The following is a 25,779-nucleotide window of genomic DNA, read 5'->3' on the forward strand; positions in this document are numbered from 1 at the left end:
GATAAACTTAATAATATACAACAAATAACATTAATGTACGATCCCGTTTACCACTGTTCTCAACTATAGTCATTTTGGTATACTTGAGCACAATATACAACAAATAACATTAATGTACACGATTCTGTTTAACACTGTTCTCAACTATAGTCATTTTCATATACTTGAGCACAGTGATAATATGAAAAACATAATAACACTATAATATTTGTAGATGAATGACGCGGACACATACATATGTTCATAAGTAATTGATATAAATTGACTTTTAAAAGTGGAATTAACACAAATGATTGTAGATAAATATGACGTGAATTGCACGTACATAATGTTGATGAGTAGTATATTTATATAAATCGACTTTGAAAAGTGAAATAACATTAATATTTGTAGATGAATATGACGTGGACACGTACATATATTGATTAGTATATTGATATAAATCGACTTTTAAAAGTCAAATTAACACTAATATTTGTAGATGAATATAACTTGGACACGATTTACATATGTTGATGAGTATATTGATATAAATCGACTTTTAAAAGTGAAATAACACTAATATTTGTAGATGAATATGACGTGGACACGTACGGTACATAATGTTGATGAGTATATTGATATAAATCGACTTTTAAAAGTGAAATAACACTATTGATTGTAGATGAATATGACGTGGACAAGTACATTTATTGATGAGTATATTGATATAAATCGACTTTTAAAAGTGAAATAATCCTATTAGTTGTACACTATTGATCATATATGAATATGACGTGAATTGCACGTACATATGTTGATGAGTAGGCCTATATTGATATAATTGACTTCGAAAAGTGAAATAACACTGATTTGTAAATGAATATGACGTGGACAAGTACATTTATTGATGAGTATATTGATAAATCGACTTTTAAAAGTGAAATAACACTAATATTTATAGATGAATATGACGTGGACACGTACATATGTTGATGAGTATATTGATATAAATCGACTTTTAAAAGAGGAATTAACACTATTGATTGTAGACGTGAATTGCACGTACATATGTTGATGAGTGTATTGATATAAATCGACTAAACGTTAAATAACACTATCTTGTACAAGTACCCTCACTTGCACTGATGAAGGGCTAGTGTTGCCCGAAAACTCTGCTAACTTTTCTGGCTGTTTTACTTTATCGTTTTGATTTAGCTTTTCGCTTCTTTTTTTGTATCTCCATTGAGACCACAGCATTGTTATTATTTCAGTATTTTGCCTTTGGATTTACTAATATTAAAAGTGAAATAACACCAATGACTGTAGATGATATGACATTTATGTTGATGTATATATTTTTGTATATATAATATGCACACGTACATACGTTGATAGGTATTGATATAAATAGATTTATAAAAGTACGGTAATAGACACTTTATTTGTAGATGAATACGACATGGACAAGTTGCAATAAATTCTATCGTTATATCGTATGTTGATGAGTATTGATATAAATCGACTTTTTTAAAGTGGAATAACACTAAAATGTATAGATGGATAGGCCTCAACAAGTATTGTATTAAGCGGTACTGTATATTGATAGACTTCATACCTGTAATGTCAATGAAATCTGGCAACAAGAATTGTGTTTGATCCTCCTAATAGTATTCTAATAATCTTGGTTTGTAAAGGAGGCATGAAAAATCTAAACGCATAGCCAGGGGAGGGGTTGGAGTTTCGAACAAACTTCCCTGTGCCCGTCCTACGGTTTTTGTGAACTTTTTAGTAGCGTGCAAACGCGACTCTACAGCTCACTATGTCGATCGGTCGGTCGGTAAACACCAACTCAAATTTGAGCACGCGACTGCAGCCATGTATAGGCCTATGGCCTGTTTATACTAGAAATCAGCAGTGAAAGTATATGTAAATAATATGTGTTAATATAGAATTAGTTTTTTTTATTTAATAAATAGTATTAAAGTTGATCTTATTCTTTATCTGTGATTAATTATACTCAAATGACTATAGTTTAAAACAGTATTAAACGGCATCTTACATTAATGTTATTTGCTGTTTATTCGAAGTTTATCCTATTCTTTATCACTGTGCTCAAATATACCAAAATGACTATAGTTGAGAACAGTGTTAAACTGGATCGTACATTAATGTTATTTGTTGTATATTGTTAAGTTTATCCTATTCTTTATCACTGTGCTCAAGTATACCAAAATGACTATAGTTTAGAACAGGGTTAAACTGGATCGTACACATTAATGTTATTTGTTGTATATTGTTAAGTTTATCCTATTCTTTATCACTGTGCTCAAGTATACCAAAATGACTATAGTCGAGAACAGTGTTAAACGGGATCATACATTAATGTTATTTGTTGTATAATGTTAAGTTTATCATATTCTTTATCACTGTTCTCAAGTATCCAAAATGACTATAGTTGAGAACAGTGTTAAACTGGATCGTACATTAATGCTATTTGTTGTAGGCCTATATTGTTAAGTTTATCCTATTCTTTATCACTGTGCTCAAGTATACCAAAATGACTATAGTCGAGAACAGTGTTAAACGGGATCGTACATTAATGTTATTTGTTGTATATTGTTAAGTTTATCCTATTCTTTATCACTGTGCTCAAGTATACCAAAATGACTATAGTCGAGAACAGTGTTAAACGGGATCGTACATTAATGTACGTTTTTTGTTGTATATTGTTAAGTTTATCCTATTCTTTATCACTGTTCTCAAGTATACCAAAATGACTATAGTTGAGAACAGTGTTAAACTGGATCGTACATTAATGTTTTTTGTTGTATATTGTTAAGTTTATCCTATTCTTTATCACTGTTCTCAAGTATACCAAAATGACTATAGTTGAGAACAGTGTTAAACTGGATCGTACATTAATGTTTTTTGTTGTATATTTTTAAGTTTATCCTATTCTTTATCACTGTGCTCAAGTATACCAAAATGACTATAGTTGAGAACAGTGTTAAACTGGATCGTACATTAATGTTTTTTGTTGTATATTGTTAAGTTTATCCTATTCTTTATCACTGTTCTCAAGTATACCAAAATGACTATAGTTGAGAACAGTGTTAAACTGGATCGTACATTAATGCTATTTGTTGTATATTATTAAGTTTATCCTATTCTTTATCACTGTGCTTAAGTATACCAAAATGACTATAGTTGAGAACAGTGTTAAACGGGATCGTACATTAATGTTTTTTGTTGTATATTATTAAGTTTATCCTATTCTTTATCACTGTGCTCAAGTATACCAAAATGACTATAGTCGAGAACAGTGTTAAACGGGATCATACCTTAATGCTATTTGTTGTATATTATTAAGTTTATCCTATTCTTTATCACTGTGCTTAAGTATACCAAAATGACTATAGTTGAGAACAGTGTTAAACTGGATCGTACATTAATGTTATTTGTTGTATATTATTAAGTTTATCCTATTCTTTATCACTGTGCTCAAGTATACCAAAATGACTATAGTTGAGAACAGTGTTAAACTGGATCGTACATTAATGCTATTTGTTGTATATTATTAAGTTTATCCTATTCTTTATCACTGTGCTCACCAAAATGACTATAGTTGAGAACAGTGTTAAACGGAATCGTACATTAATGTTATATGTTGTATATTGTTAAGTTTATCCTATTCTTTATCACTGTGCTCAAGTATACCAAAATGACTATAGTTGAGAACAGTGTTTAACTACATCGTACATTAATGTTATGTGTTGTATATTGTTAAGTTTATCCTATTCTTTATCACTGTGCTCAAGTATACCAAAATGACTATAGTTGAGAACAGTGTTAAACGGGATCATACATTAATTTTATTTGTTGTATAATGTTAAGTTTATCCTATTCTTTATCACTGTTCTCAAGTATCCAAAATGACTATAGTTGAGAACAGTGTTAAACTGGATCGTACATTAATGCTATTTGTTGTATATTGTTAAGTTTATCCTATTCTTTATCACTGTGCTCAAGTATACCAAAATGACTATAGTCGAGAACAGTGGTAAACTGGATCGTACATTAATTTTATCCTTTGCTTTACTGTGCTTTGATTTGATAAGCAAGTTTGGTTGCCCCGCCCCCATATGTTGCCTACTAAATTAGGATTCCCTAGCTTTTCTATAAAAATTGAAGTACCCACAATGCACGTTATACGGAATTCATAGTCTTGTAAAATACAGACACAATAGTTTTTATCGTATTGTTTTCATTTAAATATCACTAAGATTGTCTTAAACTACAAACAACTAAAATTAGTGAAGGTATGCAAGTGTTTCTAAATATTTATTACTGGTAGTATTAATACAATTTGGATTATATCATTTTCCAGAAAGGTAGAAAAAAACATAAAATAGTTGAGAATTCTCAACTAGCCAGGATGGTATAGGAAATATAGCTCGCTGTGCTGCTGCTCTGATGATGCGTGAAGGAACGAAAGGCTGCTAAACGGCGCTCTAGCTAGGGCCTGCTGGATGACGATGGCAAAAACTTTAAAAAACTGTATTTATTACAGCATAATTAATGCACATTTACGTCAACATCACAATGCTGCATTTCTGTCAATTGGTGGTATTAATTTACAATGGAACCGTCGATTGGCATCAAGGTAAGCGAAGGCTAGACGACCCTCTCAAACGATGAACTAGCCTCACTAGGTAGGCCTAGGCGGCCTACTCCAGAGCTAGAGCTAGGCCTGGCTAGAAAAGTAGTTTACTCAGGCTGGTTAGCAGCGCAACGCAGCTGAGTTATGTTGTTGGAGGAGGTGCTGCTGCATGCGGCCGGGCCTGGTATGCCCAGCAAGCTAGGCTCTAGGCTAAAATTATTAATTGTTTTATTCTTTTAAAGAAAATTACAAGCAGTAGGTAAGCTGGAAAATCCAAAGCCACAGGGAAAATATCCAACTGGACAGGTTAGATTTTCATTCATTTATTTGTATTATTAATTAATAAATATCATGATGGGATATATAATTTCAGATTTTTTTAAATATTTTTTTTAAACCATATTTAATGAGGGTGATCCATCCAGCTATTGCTGATCATTAGGGACCCTCAGAGGTTCACAAGACAAACATATACACAAGATGCTCTACATAAACAAAGTCTTATTACAAGTCTTTGTTGGGAGTGGAGTAATTTGGTCCTTGTAGCCAAGCATCATAACCACCAAGTCACAACTCCACTCCGAATGAATGTGATAATGTATTTAAACAAGCAATTCTGTATCAAAATACAGTAACTTTCTGTTACGACTACGTTAATTATTAACAGACGCTTTTTTATTTTTAATAAATAATAGTTTATATAATATATATTATTAATATTATAATAAATATAGTTTTAACATTTTTTTCTTTTTTCAGCTCTTTCTTCATAAAGTGTTTGGTTACAGAGGTATTTTGTTATTCCCGTGGCTTGCAAGACTTTATGACCGAGATGTAGGCAATAAAAATACTGAAAGGTACAGTATGATGTAACAACCAAGAATGTAGTTGTGTTAAGAAGAGATCGATGAACTTACCCAAGTTTATTAAAGCCATTTGTACAGCTTCAAAAACACTTTAGATCTAAAAAAAAACACACAAACATTTGTTTGCAGTTTGTCTGATTTGGATCATCTTTCTTTGTCTTTTATAACTGTTTTTAACTTGGCAGAAATTTAAAAAAATAAAATAAATATATTGAAATACAAATTATAAATAATATGAAAATAAATTGGCTATAACTAAATTTCTGATTACCCAAAGTTAATAATAAATATGAACTATTTATTTGCAAAAAAATGAAACCATCTAGAGCTATCAAACAAGTTTGACAAAAAAAAGTGTGATTTTCCCAAATATGGTAGTGATAGTATGGTTAATAATATGAAAATAAATTGTCCATTTAGTATAACAAAATTTCTGATTACTTAAAGTTAAAAATGAATTGTAATAAACTGTTTGCAAAATAAGCAAACCGTCTAAAGCTCTGTCTACACTATCAAACTAGTGTGATGTGCCCAAATATGGTAGTGATATGCTTAAATACGGTAGTGATATGACATCATCATTTCCATATATGGGCACATCACATTTTTTTGCCACATAAAGTTTGATAACAAAAAAGTTTGACATAAGCATGAACACCAGTACCAGAGGCATATTTTCATTTTACAACAATCTATGTACTGTATTATATTTTTATAGTAATATGTTTTCATTAATGGGGGCTATATAAATCCATAAAGGACTAAGAAAACCTAAACTTATAAATTGGTTGCAAGTATGTGACTTACCCAGTATACACTGGAATCCTCTGAAACCTACAACAAATTGAATTACAGTACCATTAATAAAGCATGTTATTTAAAAATTTCAAATGATTATGAGTCTAAAGCTTTGTCTACACATATTATAATATGGGCACATCACATGTTGTTGTCACATACAATTTGATGTGTAGACAGAGCTTAACATAAACAATTTTTTTAACAAGCTATTTACTGTATTATATTTTTATCATATTTTTTGATCTCTGTATTTAGTTCACAGAATGAAATTGACGGTGAACACATTGACAGCAGTAACAAAGAGGTCCAGGGAAAGACACAGACTTACTATCAAGTTCTCATTGATTCTAGGGATTGTCCATTCATTGTAATTCATCATTGATTATGTAAAAGGATAAAATAATAACAATTGATATGTATATAGATGTAATTATTGGCCATGATAACCCATGATCACGGTCAATTTTGGTAGCGCCTTGAGCACTTCTGTGGATATGCGTTCTTTATACATTATTATTATTATTCATTGTCCATTGCAAGCATTTGTTATTTTTATATCAATCCAAAAGCTAATTACTGAAAAAAATGAAAATTCTACAGAGTGGCTGAATCTCTAACAATACTGTAATAACAAACAGAAATATTTGCTGGAAAACACTGTTTCTCTGTCTATGACTGTTTAAAATAAAGTGGTTAGTTATAAATCTCAAGGAATCGGCACTATTATGCTACGTAATCACGTAGCCATAACATCGGCAGGGGTTTGAGGCTCACTCACTCCATGGTTCTGGTGGTAGAACGAGTCTTCTCGGATAAGGACTATAAACCGTAGGTCCAGTGTACACAACTTGCTCGTGTGCACTTTAAAGAACCTAGTACATCTTTCGAGACGAGTAGGGGGTCACCCCGGTGTATTAGTACATCACAGCCACTGATCACCAACTGGGCCCTCTGGGAGATCAGTCTTTGACTGAAGAGGTCACCCAGTATAAAGATAAAACAAACAAACAAACTATCTTTCTCAAAGGTGGCAATTCTGTTCACAAGACAAACATAATATACACAAGATGCTCTACATTAATCTTATCAGTATCTTATTACAAGTCTGTAGGAGTGGAGTTATAATTTGTCTTGTTGGTTTTATGTTATTTCTAGCATAAACACACTTTCAATACATTCCTTATACAGATATGAGTATAGCACTGGTACAGTATTATATTTAATTTTCAGAGAGCTCAAACAGAAGCCGTAACGTTCCTTGGAAATCAAGACAACAACAGGTCTTTATATGCCATACCAGGTATTTTGAGATTTAATCATTTTACCTTGACTTAATATTACAAATGTAATACTGATTTGATTGCATCCCCAAAATGTTCATGTACATTGATTTGGTCAGACATACTTCCAAACTTTACCCCAATGTGTATTCCTAACCTCTAAAAGTAGGGAAGAGTGAAATCACACTCTTTCCTGAAAAGATGAAGTAAAAGCATAGCCAAACAATAAAGTGTGCTATAATGATTTAAAAATATTTCAGTATACTAATAAATCTATAGAGGGCACTATTATAAAAATCTGTAACAATACATCAACATCTATAGTAAACACTGGGCATTTAATGGAAGTCAGTAATTTATTGGTACTCACTTTCGAATCAGTGGCACACATCTTTCGGTGGTGCGTCCATACAAATATAAACAATAAAATAAAAAAAATATGTGAAGAAAAAAAAATGGACCTTTCAGTCACTATGCCTTTATAACCTCAATGGTTGTTATAACTATAGTATGTTATTTTCCCAGGATTAGACTATGTTGCCCATGAAGATATTTTACCATACTCATCGGCGGATAAAACTCCACTACAGCATGAGCTGTTTGATAAGTTTCTGGAATTAAAATCAGGACAAGGTATGGATTAACTGTGTAACTGTTATTGTACATCTATAAACTAACCTTCTTACAGGAAGAATTAAAAGCAGTACAATCAAAACACACAAATCAATAGAAACATAATATACAAATAATGAATGTTTATGAGTGCAATGGTACAAATAATGGCACAAGGTGAATGATGAAAGGTTATATCAACGAGTCAAAGCCGAGTTGATATAACCTTTCATCATTCACCAAGTGCCATTATTTGTACCATTACATGAATACAAAACATTCATTATTTGTTTTATATAACATCTAGACGTTTTTTTTTCGTACACAAAAATGTTTCAAAAAGTACTATTTAACGATCGTTGAATAGTGCGTACTATTGCACGCCATGTGACCCACATTCGTCCAATCAAATGACAGGAATTTATATAGGTGTTATATAACATGGAATAAATAATAAGTAGGCCTACAATGGTATTGATAATTTCTATGAATTTTTATTAAATTATTAATTTATTAAAATTATTTACAAAAATACATCATAACTAGATACATTATAAGATTATAACACTATATTTAAGTCTTCAAATTTACACCGAAAAATTAGTAGTAGAATATTATAATTTTGTATTTATTTTTTTTTTACATTTTAGAGATATTATAATATTTTCTATTAATACTATACCTGTATTTGAAATGTTTTGCTTACACAGTACACAACATCCATAAAATACTCAAAAACAGTTTTGTTAACATATTTAAAAAGTCACTTTGTCCAGACCACTTTCTATAAAATTCTTCTTAATATCCCTGAAAAATGGCAAATTTTTCCAAACTTTTATTTAATATGTTTTAACTTCCAATTGCAACTCAGAAATATAATTTATGATTATTTTTTCAGAACCACCTTTCGTAGCAAAAGATACTCTTAAAGCGTGGCAGGAAAAGAACCACCCCTGGTTAGAGTTGTCCGACGTTCACCGTGAAACGACAGAGAATGTACGGGTCACTGTCATACCTTTTTACATGGGTACTAGGGTAAGTTTTTATTAAGAACATTATTTAAAAAGAAAAACATGATGAATGATCATATCATGTCTCATCTCTAATTGAACTAAAGCTTTGTCTACACTATCAAACTTAATGTGACAACAAAATGTGATGTGCCCATATATGGACATGATGATGTCATATCACTACCATATTTGGGCATATCACTACCATATTTGAGCACATCACACTTTTTTTGTCAAACTTGTTTGATAGTGTAGACAAAGCTTTAGACTCATAATCATTTGAAATATTTAAATAACATGCTTATTAATGGTACTGTAATTCAATTTGTTGTAGGTTTCAGAGGATTCCAGTGTATACTGGGTAAGTCACATACTTGCAACCAATTTATATGTTAGTTCTGGTTTTCTTTATCCTTTATGGATTCATATAGCCCCATTAATGAAAACATATTACTTTGGTATCTTGTCATACACAATGCTTAAAAAAATTGTAAATTATCTTATACTGTAGTAGCTTAATTATAATGATGCAATTCGTAAGTATATCTCAACCTTTGTTTTTCCTAGTGGAGGTACTGTATTCGACTTGAGAACCTAGGTAAAGAAACTGTTCAGTTACGAGAGCGACATTGGAGGATATTCAGCTTATCAGGCACATTAGAAACTGTGAGAGGAAGAGGAGTTGTTGGCCAGGTTAGTTTTAGATAGGAAGCTTTTGCTTCTTGTGCGGGTCACAGTTGTTATTGTTATAAATGCGTATGGCTTCTGCCGTATGGTAGTTTTCCGATTAATCGTACGATCAAACGGTACTGGGTATGATCAACTAGCGTTCGTGTTCCCACCTAATCATCCATTCATAGAAGTACTGATGAAGATATCAATCTGTGGCGACAATAGAATGCACCCGAGACCTGGCTATCTTCGACTTTTAAATAATAGAAAGTTTAGAAATTTTTTGTTAGACTAGAAATGTACGTTGTATGTATATAGAAAAATGGTTGTAGTTTTCAAAATTACGTTGTATAAGTTTTCAAAATTACGTTGTATAAGTTGCGATGTGAAAAACTGTTATTTGATCGTTAGTTGTCGTGTACATAAAGCAAAAACATAAATACTGTATAATAAAATAAAAATCGTTACGGACAACCAATCATAATATGCCTAGTCCAGGCCATCAGTACCTGTAACATGCATTAGCCTCGAGGCCTACAAGCACATACTTTAAACCACACTGCTTGTGAATTCGGCGCGCTATGTAAATGGGACAAGCTACGCAGGTTTCCCCTTACCTTTAACTCTTACCGTTACCACTCTTCAGTGTAAATTGGCCTTTATGAATCGTGATAGCACTAGCCAATTACCATCTCCCCAATTGTGAGAGCTACCACAACTACACCAATTTCCATCTCCTGCTAATTTATTAAGTAAAGTCTCTGTTCAAAACTCATGATAAATGTCTTTCTTTGTTAAAGGAACCTATTTTATCTAAAGAACAGCCAGCATTTCAGTACAGTAGTCACGTATCATTGCAAGCACCAAGCGGACATATGTGGTGAGTAGTGCGTGATGGTATACCAAGTCTTTGTCTACACTATCAAACAAAAAAGTGTGTGCCCATCATCATGTCCATATATGGGCACATCACATTTTTTTTGTCACATAAAGTTTGATAGTCTAGTCAGGGCTATAAGATCTGTCAAAAAAAGTGTGACGATCCCAAATATGGTAGTGATATCATCATCATCATCATCAGCATCATCGTATATGGGCACATCACATTTTTTGTCACATAAAGTTTGATAGTGTAGACAGGGCTTTAAGATCTGTCAAAAGTAGTGATATGATGTTATCCTGCCTCCTGAAACAAGGGCTTAGGGAACATGTTTAGCCAGTTACAGTAACATCACATGGTGTTGTCATGGTTTCTTAGAATAGCTATGATAAAAGGTAGTGAAACTTTTGTTCTGTTTTTCCACAGGGGCACATTCCGTATGGAACGAAATGATGGATATTCCTTCGATTGCCGTATACCACCATTCACGCTGGAAAGTAAACAAAGTGAAACAAATAATCCGCACGGATTCTTTGGATAATCCTAAAAATCAAATTCTTCCATAAAATGATATGTGCAATATAATCAAATTGTTGATTTTTTGCGGCTGATAATTTAAAACACCGTCAACTCGCTCGCGCACAGACTGCCCCAAAATATGGTTTTTAGAATTTTGTGGTTTGGAAAGGGTTTTCTGGTTTGAACGAGTTAACTATTTCAATTTTCTGAAATCATATATATCAGATATATCAGCAGATGAAAAGGTAAAATAATTAAGCAGAATCACCTAAAGAAATAACAGTTGAGAGGCTCTTCACATTGAAATATCACATCGCGTGGAGTTGCATAATACATATTTCAAAATTTAAATTTTAAGGTCTAGAATGTTATACAGGGTGAACAGAATTATTATAAATACTGGAGTGTACAATAAAAATGTATTTAAAAATAATTTTGTTAGACTAAGCAATTTTGATCCAAGAATTGAGGCCTATTCATACTAGGGTTATTATGAACGGAGATAAATAAAGTATACATTTTTTCTACAGAAAACAAAATAAATGTATATTTGGTCCTAGTATAAATAGACCTTTAAGTTATTTTATTGTTGCACATTGAAAAAATTTAAGTTTAAAACTCTGTCTACACTAGTTTGACAAAAAGAAGTGTGATGTGCTAAATATGGTAGTGATATGCCTAAATATGGTAGTGATATGACATCATCATGTCCATATATGGGCATATCACATTTTTGTAAACAAAAAGTTTGATAGTGTAGACAGAGATTAAGGTTTATATCAAAAGATGTAATGTATATGTATACATGTACTATATGCTTAACCTAAGCATCTGTTGATATTATATTGTAGAAAATATTTATTGAAGTTGCAGTCTGAATACAGTAATATATTTCATAATTTAGAAATTGTGACTTATATAATCAAAAGCATTTAAATTGAGGAGAATGATTTTGATTAAAAATATGACTGACCTTAACTATGCAAATTTTTTTTTTTTTTATCTTGCAAGTATAAATTGTAGTTTTGTCTTTCTTTCTGTACTTTGATTGAAAATTTTTATTTTAAACCGGAAACTTACTAGTTTGATGAGTAAAAAAAAGTGCCTTGATTGTGCAACCTCAAAATAGTCCCAATAGGCTTAATTGCGAGAAAAATAACAGTTGATTAACTGCATGATTTAACCCTATTTGTGAAATATCATGAATTTTACGTAAAAAATAAAAAATTTCAAATGTATTTGTTTTTTATTTATTTTTGTTCTTGTCCCATACAAAGTGCACACGGGTCAACATGAGGTTATTAAAAAATCTATGAAAGAAAATGCGTATTTTATTTTTTTTTTTTTTTTTAAATTAAAATGAAATTTAAAAATGAAAGTAGGCCCTCTATCCTCCGGACACTGAACTGAAACTTTTTAGTTAGAAAAGTAGGGGTATTAAATACCGACGTGTATGCAAATTCGAAGAAAACTCAAATTGCATTAGTATTTATTTAAAACTTTAATACTATTCATTTACCATGAATCAAAGAAACAAAAAATGTAAACAAAGAACTCAACATAAGTCGTATCCCCATTGATGATCGCAAGGGCATTCAACTCAAAACAACGCCGTGTGACGTCATCATTTTTAGACGAAAAGATGGCCGCCGAATTTTTTCGTGAACGCATTTGATGCAATGTCCAGGCCGCCAAAGGACAGGTAATACTTCTTCTAAACTTATATTAAACATGCACAATGAGTTATATAATTATTTATTAATTGTGTGGTTACACATTTAATGCATTATTTGCACAATATTTTAAGGTAAAATTGAATTTTTCCATTGCCTATCCAGCCACCCTATCATCGATGTGATTAGTCCATCGTCGAGAGGACTGTTTGTGGTGGTCCGATATGAAAACGTACATTAATATTTAATTTAGAGGCCTAGCATTTCGTAGCCTCAAAATCATTTTATGTTGTTCAGTACATAACCACCTCTTACTAAATAGGGGCATGCACATGTAATATTTAAACCTGTGTAAACCCAGAGATTAGCTCAAAGAAAGGTGTAAAATGAATAGTGTTTTTTTGTTTATTTTAATTTACCATCATGATATCATTTTGCTCAAAAAGTGTGTTAACCTAACCCTGCGTGATACACCACCTGGCTGCATGAACATGATATTCTGCAGCAGTTTATTTAGGCTAGCTTCAGGCCTAGGCCTAGCATGTAAAAGGTTGTGTAAATCAAATCTAGGCCTAATTATATCAAAATGGATATTTTCCCATATTTTTACTGCATACATTTGAAAATGAATTGCATGAACATGATGCCTAGGCCTATATAAGTACATTTACATAATAAATTATTTGACCCTACTAGCATGTTTAAGGGTAACAAATCTGTTTTTTAATGAATTATTTTAATTAGTTAGTGTTTTTTTTTAAAGCATGCAAAAACATATACTGTTCATATTCAAAAGTTTTAATTTTATAAACTGTACCTACAGTATTTATTTTTGTATTTAAAACAAGTATTTTTGTTGAGTCAGCATTTTATATGCTTAGTGGGATTAATTATTAATTTATAGTGGGAATCAGTATTTTGATTCTGATTGATTGATGATTCATACTCACTTGGAGGGAGACACAACGTGTCTCTTCTTCCTTTACTACTATTACTAAACAGTATATAATCCATTTTCATTTCTGTTTTCTTTCACAAATTTTATCTTAGGCTTTATCCTTTCATTGCCAACTAGACCACAGTGCTACAATATTGATATTTTACTAGCAAGTGGCATGCAGTAGACACATAAAATTGCCAAGCCCACTAGATTTTACTAGATATTATACACAGGACTGGAACTACCTTTAAATTTAGTCTACATGAAAATCAAAATTCTAAATGTATAATATTTTATGAGAATGGTGTTCACGCCTTGAATAAGACAGATTTCCCAACATTTATACTGGTTTTGAGCCTACTGTATCACACAACTACAACAATGTATTGTTTTCATCGTCTTTATTTTTGGAATAAATTATTTGTATAATTTTCTGTACTGCTGTCATTACTACCATCTGTCCAGTATCCATCAAATGGAATATGAGCAGTTACTCTAGAGAGTAACATAATACTTAAGAATATTACACTTGAAAGACTATTTTAAAGTGCACAATAAAAAATCTGAAATCAAATACTAATTCATATTTATATTTAATTCCAGGTTTGTATTTAAATTATAATATATTTGGCTTTGTTGATGTACTGTTCTGTAATCTAACTTGGTTTTTATTTGCTATATTTTGGGGGATTTTTTTTCTGTTATATTAAAGCTCTGTCTACACTATCAAACTAGTTTGACAAAATTAGTGTGATGTGCCAAAATATGGTAGGGATATGATGTCATCGTGTCCGTATAGTGGGAACATCACATTTTTTTTGTCACATAAAGTTTAATAGACGATCGATGATGTTAGTTTTTTTATTGGGGTTTTTCCATTACATATTTATTCAGAGTAAGTGTGTATAATCTTATTATCCACGTATTCACATCATATTGTGGAATTTTAAACAGTTAAAACTGTTTACCTAATACTACAGTATAGCTTGCGTCAAAACTACAGTATATGCCTCAACAATACATCAATTTGCCAAGCATTTCAGGAATTGCAAATTATATGATAATGGCCCCATCAAACTACACATTTTATCATCCAAATAAATTTTTCGAAAAGAGAAAACTACCATAATATTGTAAAAATGATTTCAAACTAATTGCATATTTTTATTGATATTTTAAAGCCTTCATTTTCCAGATGGAATGTATTTCTTACCCAGGGACTATTTGACAGGAAATAATGACTAAATCCCACCAATCAACCATCAAATGTCTTTGTATGTTTTTATTTAAACCTAGACGTAATTTGCATAGCACACACCATAGTAAGATTCATCATTCCTTTGAGACCCTGTCTACATTTCAGGTCAAAAGAAACCCACTAAAAACTTCTTTTTATTAGAACCATTCGCCAAGCTTCAATTTGCACTCAAAAGTCATTTACATTTATTGCACACAAAAAGTAAATTGTTCATATACATGTCTAAACATAAATGGTACGTCTTTATCAATTTACTTACAGTATGGTTCAGTCCTATTATCTGGTATATTATTTAGTTTTACAGAACATAATTGCTGAATTTACCAATCCGTTATTAAGATGATCCCTGAATCATACTCAAGGGATATTTAGTTATTCAGTTATTTTTCTTAGAACTTCTTCATCCCTGAATCATCATAAAATGCCAGATTTTATTATTGAACTTTGAAGGGGATGCCACTCTATCAAATCTTATGCCAATCTTTTTTGTCTTTTACAGTGAAAAATGTTTTTGTAATAAATGAGGAGAAAGTGTTTTCTTTATTTTGCATTATCCGTTTCAGGCTAAAAAGATGAGCTTTATGTTTTTTTACAGTTGTATCAAAATATAGATTGATTTATAATGTTCGTTTTGAAATATGAATGAAGGGGTTAACTAAATACAAGGCTTGATTAAACTGTAAATGTCACCAGCAAATTGATATTTTAAAGTATCATTTACCCTAGCTTTTGGAAAGGTCATTAAGTAATTATTTTCATTTCATCATTAAAGTAAGAAACCCTGATTTAGGTAAACCTATTTTATTCTTTCATAACGTGTGCAGTAGATGAACCTCCATAGTAGATCCAACAAAATAATTTTTTCTATACAAGAAATGTCAATACATTTTGCATACAATTTTGTTTTTAGAAGATGATCCCTGCATTAGGGATCAACTCGGTAATTATTTTATAATTTACTAATTGTTCAGAACACTTTAATAAATTGTAATAATAAATAGTATATGCATTGTATCATTATTATATGATGATAAAATGGATGAATAAAGGCAATTTATATATTTTAATAGTTTGATTGTATTACAATTAAAGGTATTACATAAACACTTCAAATAAATAGGCTATTATAATACTTTGTTAAGATGATCCCTGTGAAAGGGGTTAAGGGTTCAGCTACAATATTGGTTGTTGTAAATATCAACTACTTTATCATTCATCGACATTGTATTTAAGTACAGTTTTTCATAATAATTTTTGCATTTTTTAAAAAACAAATTATCACATTTCCCTCTTTTCTAGCTATCATAATATTATTTTTATCAGCTGAGTGTAACAATTCATAAAATAATTACAACATTTTAATTCTAATAAGAGTCAATTATTATTTTAATCACTTTATTTTGAATTTTAGAAATAAAAAAATTTACTTTATTATAATGAAAATTGATAATAAACAATTTCAGATAAATAAATAACTAGCCATTGTTTATATTGAATGTTATAGCTTATTTTATGATAACTGAAAATGATGGTTTTGAATGAAAAAGCTTGGTAAAACTAATCCTTCTTCATCCCACCAGACTAGTCTCAGCGTAGTGAACCTGAAGACCGTCGCAGTGTGTGATTTGGTTGTTAAAAAAACAATTGTTTTCCGACCATTAGCTATTTCACTGCAAAACATTTTTAATTTAAATTAGAAGCATACAAATATGCAAAAATAAATAATTGATTTCTGTTTTATTATGTTACTTATTTAATATTTAACCTTTACAGTTTGAATTTGATATTTAAAACTTTTAAGAAAAATTAATTTGATATAATTAGATTAATTTGTTTACTTAATATTACTAAATCAATCAAAATTAATAATATTTTACATTTCAACCCAAATAAATCATTCATCATACCATAAATTAGGTATAAAAAATGTTAAATTTAAAAATGTGAAATGCCAAACAAATTCAATTGTATTTAAATTTGACATCGTACATTGCGGTACCCCAATCAAGGAACAATACACCAGCTGTCTTCGGTCATAAAGCTTTGAAAATGGTAAAAAACAACAATATTATGTCAGTTGGCAATAATAACGCTCAAATGGCTCGAATGAAATTGACCGAGGGATGTAATAAGGAAGTCCAAGTTGTAGTGATTACTTTTAGTACCAACTGTTGACCCTGTAAGTGCAAGAATTTTATTATATTATTATTTATTTATTCACAATATTTTATGAGGACGGCCCAATTACGGTACTTAAAAAGACGGGTATTGGTGTTGATAACTTTAGAGTAGAATTGATTTGTTGTACTGTATTTCTTTAAGCACCATTATTTCCACTTGTTTTCTGGACGAAATAAAGTTATATTCCTTAGGGCCTAGATACAAAATCACTATAATAAAAAAAAAAAAAATCTTTAAAGTTCCAAAAAAAAAAAGTAACTTTATATATACGGTACTATTTAAACAAATAATAATGTCAATATCAGGGAACTTATTAATTAACATAATTAGGCCATGTAAAAAAAAAAGGTTGTTGATCGTCCTCGCTCGACATCGAAAATCGGCCCGCCTAATTATTTTTTTTTGAACCGTGAAAATCCGGCCGAAAATCCCGTTTTTCAACCTCAGATCGGTCGTCGCGATCGCAAAATTCAGAAATTCATCTCGATTATCTGGCCCTCTATCGATAGTATCAATATGCGCGTGCAAGATACGGGTATGTAGCTTGATTTTGTTTATTTTTTTCGCTGACCTGCTGGCCTGCTGTACAGCGTGGGTTCTTTTTACACGTGATTTGCGAACAATAGATCTTTATTGATACGTATTTACGCAGCTTAAATGCCTTTTGTGGTACTTTCTATTACCCGCGAGGGTAGTAGTTCGCCGATTAAAGATTGGTTTGGCTGCGAAGTCACGGCTGATGTAACATTTTCAGAGTTGTATGTTGAATTGTACACGGGGAAGTTCGACGGTGAATCCGTCGTTGGCGATAGGCCTACGTTGCCTACAGTGTACGCCAGCGATAGGAAGCCCGGAAAGGGAGATGGTATGATCAAAGTATCGGCCCAATTCATTAAGTTTGTCCAAACACCTACAGTTCCCGAAATTACGATGCCCCAAAATGCTAGGCCTAGTGCATTTGTTGTTTTAAGTCTTTATACTGAAACTGAATAAAAATGTGAATGAACACTTACCATACAGTATATCTAACCATGTTGCATTTTGTGATACTGCAGTTCAGAACCATATACCAATATTTACTATTTTGACCTTTCGCTTCATGTCAACATTTTGTCGAATCGTTACACTTTCATGATACTTTGCTGCTTTTTTATAATAAAAAAAAAAAAAAAAAAAAAAAAAAGCCTCCCTCCCTCCTGACTTTAAAAAAAAAAAAAGGACGATCAACAATTTTTTTTTTTTACATGGCCTTATTATACATTTAACTGCTGAACAATCTGTCTTTTGAATAGGAAACATATACAGAAGAGCGTGCTAACTAGGAGAATTAACAAATGTATGCAATTTACAATATGTTCACTTCTCCTCAATTGTCACAACTTGTTTTTATGTCACTGTATTCTACATTAGTGCCAACCGCCATATGAATTGAATTGATCACTTGATTTCAGATTAAATATTCCATATATACAAATACAAAACGGAAAATCGCAATAAAATAGGATTTTTTCACACTCAGCGAAGAGATTTGAATATCGAATAGTTCGCAGTACACCTACAGTAACAAGATCATTTTCAATATTCAAAACTCTTAATCTAAAACCATTTTATTTTTATATAATTTTTGTTATCTTTCATTTTACTATTCAATGTCAGTACAACCAACCAGAACTAGACAAATTTCCAATCACACTTATCAAATTCATTATAAGAATGCCCTTTGACCTCTTGCTACTAATCATAATATACAATAATTGTTTTTGTTTAATAACAGTGTATAATATTCCATTGTTCTTTTATTAGTTCCAATAACACTACTACAATGTAATAATTTATTCATGGCTGCATTGTAATAGTTACTTAGTATGTACTGCATATTCATTTAAAACTGAATGAAAGATTCCACACAGATCAGTTAATAAATAGCTATTAACGCAATTTTATTTGGTAGTATTTAGTCTACTACTTACAGTTATTATCTAATATAATGGAAATTATAATCCTCATTTCTTGGCTCATCTTAAAGATGTATTGTCCTCCTGGAAATGAATGTTTAACATTTTTTTTGTTGCATATGCCATTTTTTCACAATTTAGTTATCCACAAAATTATTTACCTGAAAAAACTATAATGTTGTAAAGCAAAAGATGGTCAAATTGGCTGCCAGCCAATGGATTTTTGGTTGAGTTTAACCATTTATTATGTTATTTTATAGGTAAAAACATTTTTTTTTTCTACGGAAGTGATTACAGAAATTTTTATTAAAACTACAAAATAACCTATTCAAAGTCTGATTTAAATAATCTTCATTTTTCATGTTTTTGGGGGAACAATACGTCTTTAAATAAACATAAAGGAAAAGAAATATCTTACAAATCTTTTGTTTAATTTTATAATGTGTAAGGCTCACAGGCAAGCCTGTACTTTTTATATTATTTGTCAAGGTCATTTTTATGACATTTCACCATTTTTAATATGCATTGTTGTTGACATTGCAATATGTTTTATTTTACTCATTAGTGAAGACTGAATCAATACCAGGCATCTATCATTATTATTACTTTTGTTTGATAATGACCTGTCATTGTTAAAGATAGAATAAGAAAATATACATTATGTTAATGCTGTTATTGGAGTCAAATTCAGTTGTCTATTGACACAGGAGGCTATTATATCATGACACAGTGGAAGCTGTAATTAAGTTTTCTATTTAATTTTTAGTAGCATGTTAAGTAATATTATTTGTACTCTATTATTGTGTTTTTTTTCTTCTCATGTCATAAATTAAAGAATTAAAATTTTAATATGTTTTAGGGACCATCTCAATATTTAGTTGTTAAGTTGTTTATTGGACAACGATGTGTGGATGACGCAACCTTTCAGAAAAATATGCAAATTAATTTTGAGACTGTCCCTTATTCATATTCAATGCTACCAAAGTATATAATTTGTCTCTTATTTACATGTAGACTGCACTCTTTCTATTGTTTCAGGATGCCAGGTGGATCTCAGCGCGATCAGATGAATGTATATAAAAGAGTGCGCCCCCTTAGTCCTTCGTTGCACCGATATGCAGTATTTCCACCTCGTGAAACCCCGCATTATGCAGTTAGAGAGACTCCGTACGCCAGTATTTATGGAGGACATGGGCATCAAGACTTAAGGCAACAGGTAATATATTCAGTAGGTAGCTGGCCTTGATGGTGATAGAATAAATAATGTTATAGGCTTAACACAAAAAAGCAGTACTTAGTTTGGGGCGTTTTGATTCTTAATTTCTTCAAATCAGGCGGTGGGGATTGAAAATAAAAAAACAATTGCAGAATGTGTAGCTTGGCTTTATAGCGATTGAATGAATAATATTGAAAGCCTGTGTTCTCACAATGAGCAATTGTGATATAAATATATGAAATTGAAAGTGTATTAAAAGATGATTTTTGTTATTGATATTGCAGGAATACAATTCCTGGGATCACAGAGATTCTCAATATGGAGCCCCCTCTATGAATCGGAGGCGTCCTTCATTGTTGTCAGAGTTCCATGGACACCAAACAGCTGATAGGTGAGATTTCAATCCATTTGCTTTTTAAAGTTTAATTGTTGAAATGTCATTTTGTGCTTGGCTAAAAAATAGTGTACAGTTTCAATGAGCCTAGTTTTAGGGGCGAGTTTTTCAATTTTCAGACAATCCCATTTTGAGAGAGTTTTCAAAGAGTCCAGTAGCAGTATTCACCATTCATAATTAAATTGAGATATTTCCCTTAAATATTAAGTATTTCCCTTAAATTGCATAAATATTTAAGTATTTCCCTTAAATTGCTTTATACTTAGGCCTAAATAGGAGATTTTTTTAAATTTTGAATGTTTCCTTTAGCCTAAGTGAGAATTTGCAAATATGCTCATAGATTTGTGGAATATTCTCAGTTTTCAGACAGTCCAATTTAATGGATAGTTCCTAGTTTTCAGGGATTCCAATTTGGGAGAGTTTGTTTGTAATTGCACATGCAGTTGTTATTTATCAAAGGGGTAGATCATTAGCCAATTATTAATAATGATGCAAGTGATTTGACAAAAACTGAAAAACTACAGCTGCGCTTGCTGTGATATATTTATTAATGTTGTTGCAACATTTGATGATTTTTCTTCCTGACTTTGGGCGCAGTCTATTAAGTTTCAAACAGGCATACATATTAAATTCGTCAAGATCCCAATCACCCTCAAATAAATTCTTTAAACTTAGCTAAACTGGTAGACTGATCACTCTGAATCAAAACACTAAACGTTGCCAACAATCATTTGTATATCAATCTATTCATGTATTTAATAGCAAGTTTGTTAGATCTCTGTAATTTCTTAAATAGCCCTTATAATTTTACACGAAACTATTTTCACCCATACAACAAGAGTACCTCATTTGTTTTTAATGAATCATGCATTTATTCTAGGACTGCAGAGTATTATCGGCATCATGAATTTGGGGCAGCCAATCAACTGGCAGTTGCAGCGCATATGGAAGTGCCTGAGGTCCTATCTGCAAAGCGCCCTCGCTTGAATGACCCTGATGCGGAAAAATCGATACGCATACTTCACCAACCCACAGATCAACAAGTACAAGCAGTAGAGATAAAGAAGGTGACAATTTATAATAACATTCTCTTGTGGAATTCATTTTAATTTAAAGAATAAACTGAAAATCACCCTCTGATAATGCAGAGATTTCATTTGACTGTTGTATTGATCTTTGTACATAAAAGAAAGAATGATAAATAAAAATAAAACTTATTTGTTTTTGTGTAGGAACCACCATTTATACCTAAAGTCGAGAATATTTCACCAACGCCATGTGACCAAGAAGCAGCTTCTAAACTGTCCAAAGACGAGTTGGTGTTATGTATGGACAAAGTAGATAAAGAGATCTCTATAGTAGAGACCCAGATTAAGAACCTTAAACAGAAGCAGGTAGGGTACATGTGTGTTCTTGTTACCAAAAGCAATGATAAACCTGCACAATGGGAGACCCAGGATTTTTAAATAGGGGGGCCGCAGGAGGGCTGGGCCTAATTTACTGCCCTATTTTTCTTATCATTAACATAACAGTGTGTCTTCTGAATACCTTTCAAATATATTTCTATCTTAAAATATTACATTCCAGGATGAACTCGAGCGGAGGGCAGCTAAACCTCCTAAAACAGACAAGGAGGCCACAAATGATACCGGTCCAGAGCCCAAGCAACAAAACGTGATACAGATGATTTATGCTGAAAACAGGGTATGTTTATTCATAAAATTCATATAAAATTTAATAATTTTTTTAATTACACACATCAATAGCTACTAAATTTATAATAGAATTCTTTACTTCTTAATTTGTTGTTCATATCTTCAAAATCAATAAAAACGTCTCAAGTGAAAAAAATCATTGTGAATATTAATTATAGATATGATCGAGATGAGTCGCATAGCTGCGTACGTAAGCCATGCTTAGAACTACGCCTGGCTTCAGTGAAATTAACACACTTCATTTTCCTTCGTATCATCATGTGACTTGGTTTGACCTTTATTTAGCCTTCCCAGTGAGCTCATTAAATGGAGGTCAGGTTGTTGTGGTCTTTTGATGCATCTAAATGCTCAGAGCTTAGATATCTGTTTCTTTGTGGCTTCAGTTATTCGTGAAGTAGACGTTATTGTTATACATTTGAAATTTATATTTATGATTTATATTTTTGTAAATATAACATTTAATTTTATGTACCATATCATTCATTTTTTTTTCAATATTTTTATTTGACGATATCATTTAATGTAGAAATGTTTACATTTTGATATCAATAATTTCCAAAATAAATAAGTAGAAAATGAATTAAATAATTTGAATAATTTTTATACTAAATGTTTGACCTTTCACCTTCTTATACATTCCACTTCCCATCCGTGTTAATAGACCATATTCATTTTATTAAAAAAAAAATATTTAGTTGATATGAATTTTTTTTGTTTAATACAAACATAAAAAATTAGACGTTAAACATTGTTGTATATAGATATATATATTTAAAATTTATAGAAATAACTACATTTAATTCCATATACGTAACCATATCATTCATTGTATTACAAAATATTCTAATTAAATGACATAATTTAATGTAGAAATGTATACCAGATATATATATATCAATAATTTCCAAAATAAATAGGTAGTAAATGAATTAAACAATTAAGCATAATAATAATAATAATAATAGTTGATTTTAATTTTGAATAATGTTTTATACCAAAAGTTTGACCTTTCACCTTCTCATCCTTTCCATTCCGCATCCCTGTTAAAAAACAAAATTATTATTGCAAATAAGTGTATTTAGTATATTCTGTATATATTTAGTTATAACTATAAACGTGGCTGCAATATCATAATTTACAGTGTAATAAGTGATATTTTAAAATGTTTTTATTAAAATGTATTTTTTTCAATCTAGCAACGAAAAGCACACTCTGTATGACAAACAACACTTTAACTACTACCATGTCACAGTATAGTAATTAGATAAGTAGATAAGATGCTTGTAGTCTGTAAGGTAACCTATAAATACAAGATGATTGCTTAGGGGACAAGATATAGGCCAGGTTATGCCGCCTTCGTCGCCGCGAATGATAAACATAGACCAAGCTTTGCTTTACCAATGCGCTATAAGCATGCCGAAATTGGTTCAACTTGACTGGCTCTCTGATTAAAGTGGCCTTTCGTTAAAAAAAGAATCATTTCTTAAGCTCTGTCTACACTATTAAACTAGTTTGACAAAAAAAAGTTTGATGGGCACAAGTATGGTAGTGATATACCCAAATATGGTAGTGGTATGACATCATGTCAATATATGGGCACATCACATTTTTTGGCCACATAAAGTTTGATAGTGTAGACAGAGCTTTAAAAACAATAAATGATATTTGTCCGTGCAAAAGGGTCAACATTATAGAATATTTTTTATTATATGCGATTTAGTTGGTTTATTGTTTGATCCTTAAACTAAACTAATATAAATGTAATTTATAAACGTCAAAGTAAACACAAGCTGATAATGGATATTTCTATTATTTACAATATGCATTTACCTCTTGACGAGAAAATCACAACACTTCAAAGATTTAAAGGCTGAGCTTAATATTTATTTTAAAACATTGTTTTGTTAGACCTTCTACAATGTATTGTGAATGTTATTATTGTATTACAAATATCATGAATAAATGTTGTAGTTGCACTGGAGAAAGTAATTGAGTCTTAAGCTCTGCCTACACTATCAAACTTTATGTGACAAGAAAAAATGTGAAGACGTCATATCACTACCATTTTGACCATATCACTACCATATTTGGGTACATGACACCTTTTTGTCATATAAAGTTTGATAGTGTAGACAGAGTTTAAAGGCATTTTAGCCATCTAGATTTCTATCTTTCAAAAAAGGAGGAGAACAATTTTTTTTTGTGGATATATTAATTTTTCAATGTTTTTATTTTAGAGAAAAGCTGAGGAATCTCACAATGTGTTGTCAAATCTGGGGCCTAAGAATGATCTGGTAAGTTTGAAAGCTACGATCTCTTATTTATTAAACTGGATGGTTCATAGAAATACTCTAAGAGATTTAAACTGTTGATGGCTATAATTATAAGTACAGGTTCTAAAATTGGTTTTTAACTTTTATTAGTGTTAACTTATTCTTAATTTGGTGTGTAAATCTATATTATTTTTTCTAGCCATTGTATAACCAACCATCTGACAGTTCCCAATATCAAGAAAATATACAAACGTATGTATCTTATATTTATTTTGCATTTCCCCTGTGTAAAGAACTATTTCTCAATCTATTAACAACAATTGTTATAGCCCCACTTGTATATAATACTTAATAAGTTTTTTTGAAATAGGAAGTGTAAATGTAGTTTTGGTCTACACTATCAAACTTTATGTGAAAACAAAATGTGATGTGCCCATATATGGACATGATGATGTCATATCACTACCATATTCAGGCATATCACCAACATATTGGGCACATCACACTTTTTTTGTCAAACTAGTTTGATAGTGTAGACAGAGCTTAAGTCCATAGAATATGGTATATCAATACACATTCAAATCATAGTGTAATTATGGATTATTAATTTTGCAGGCATCTTGCCATGAGAAAGAAGTTGATTCTGTTTCTCAAGTGCAGGAACACCACAAGGAAATTACGAGTAAGTGCTTATAACATTACATTGGGAGAAGTTCAAAGTTCAAAGTTGACTGTGCTGATTTCAATAAACTCCCAGACTCTCCCGGCCATCAATGTATAAAAAAAAGAGTTGCTCTCGTTTGAAGAGTATTTTCAGAAACAAAATGCCATTTTAGTATGTAAAGCTCTACCTACACTATTAAACTATTTTGACAAAAAATGTGTGATG

At 31.1% G+C, this 25,779-nt stretch overlaps 2 protein-coding genes across 5 annotated transcripts in view; both read left to right on the forward strand.

Annotated features, from left to right (window-relative positions):
• The first annotated feature begins 4,473 nt into the window (after positions 1 to 4,473).
• On the forward strand, positions 4,474 to 12,523 carry LOC140043408 (polymerase delta-interacting protein 2-like). Of its 2 annotated transcripts, XM_072087910.1 has the most exons (11): positions 4,484 to 4,645; positions 4,885 to 4,948; positions 5,402 to 5,499; positions 6,565 to 6,676; positions 7,540 to 7,609; positions 8,115 to 8,222; positions 9,100 to 9,236; positions 9,549 to 9,575; positions 9,782 to 9,907; positions 10,687 to 10,766; positions 11,193 to 12,523. In XM_072087910.1, exons 1-11 carry the CDS (start codon positions 4,512 to 4,514, stop codon positions 11,305 to 11,307), a joined length of 1,071 nt encoding a protein of 356 aa, XP_071944011.1. In that variant the 5' UTR covers positions 4,484 to 4,511; the 3' UTR covers positions 11,308 to 12,523. The 2 variants fall into 2 exon arrangements, with proteins under 2 accessions (XP_071944012.1, XP_071944011.1); XM_072087911.1 differs by lacking the exon at positions 4,885 to 4,948 and having other exon boundaries at positions 4,474 to 4,645.
• A 413-nt stretch (positions 12,524 to 12,936) lies between these two features.
• The window catches only part of LOC140044599 (uncharacterized), a 31,105-nt gene continuing 18,262 nt past the window's right edge, over positions 12,937 to 25,779 (forward strand). For all 3 annotated transcript variants that reach the window (XM_072089174.1, XM_072089177.1, XM_072089175.1), the window contains exons 1-9: positions 12,937 to 12,987; positions 20,331 to 20,508; positions 20,793 to 20,899; positions 21,783 to 21,969; positions 22,135 to 22,296; positions 22,490 to 22,606; positions 24,855 to 24,911; positions 25,090 to 25,142; positions 25,506 to 25,572. In XM_072089174.1, coding sequence (XP_071945275.1) covers positions 12,965 to 12,987; positions 20,331 to 20,508; positions 20,793 to 20,899; positions 21,783 to 21,969; positions 22,135 to 22,296; positions 22,490 to 22,606; positions 24,855 to 24,911; positions 25,090 to 25,142; positions 25,506 to 25,572 — 951 coding nt within the window. In that variant the 5' untranslated portion in view covers positions 12,937 to 12,964. The remainder of the gene's footprint in view (positions 12,988 to 20,330; positions 20,509 to 20,792; positions 20,900 to 21,782; positions 21,970 to 22,134; positions 22,297 to 22,489; positions 22,607 to 24,854; positions 24,912 to 25,089; positions 25,143 to 25,505; positions 25,573 to 25,779) is intronic.

This window comes from Antedon mediterranea, chromosome 3 (assembly GCF_964355755.1).
Source record: "Antedon mediterranea chromosome 3, ecAntMedi1.1, whole genome shotgun sequence".
Lineage (NCBI taxonomy): Eukaryota > Metazoa > Echinodermata > Crinoidea > Comatulida > Antedonidae > Antedon > Antedon mediterranea.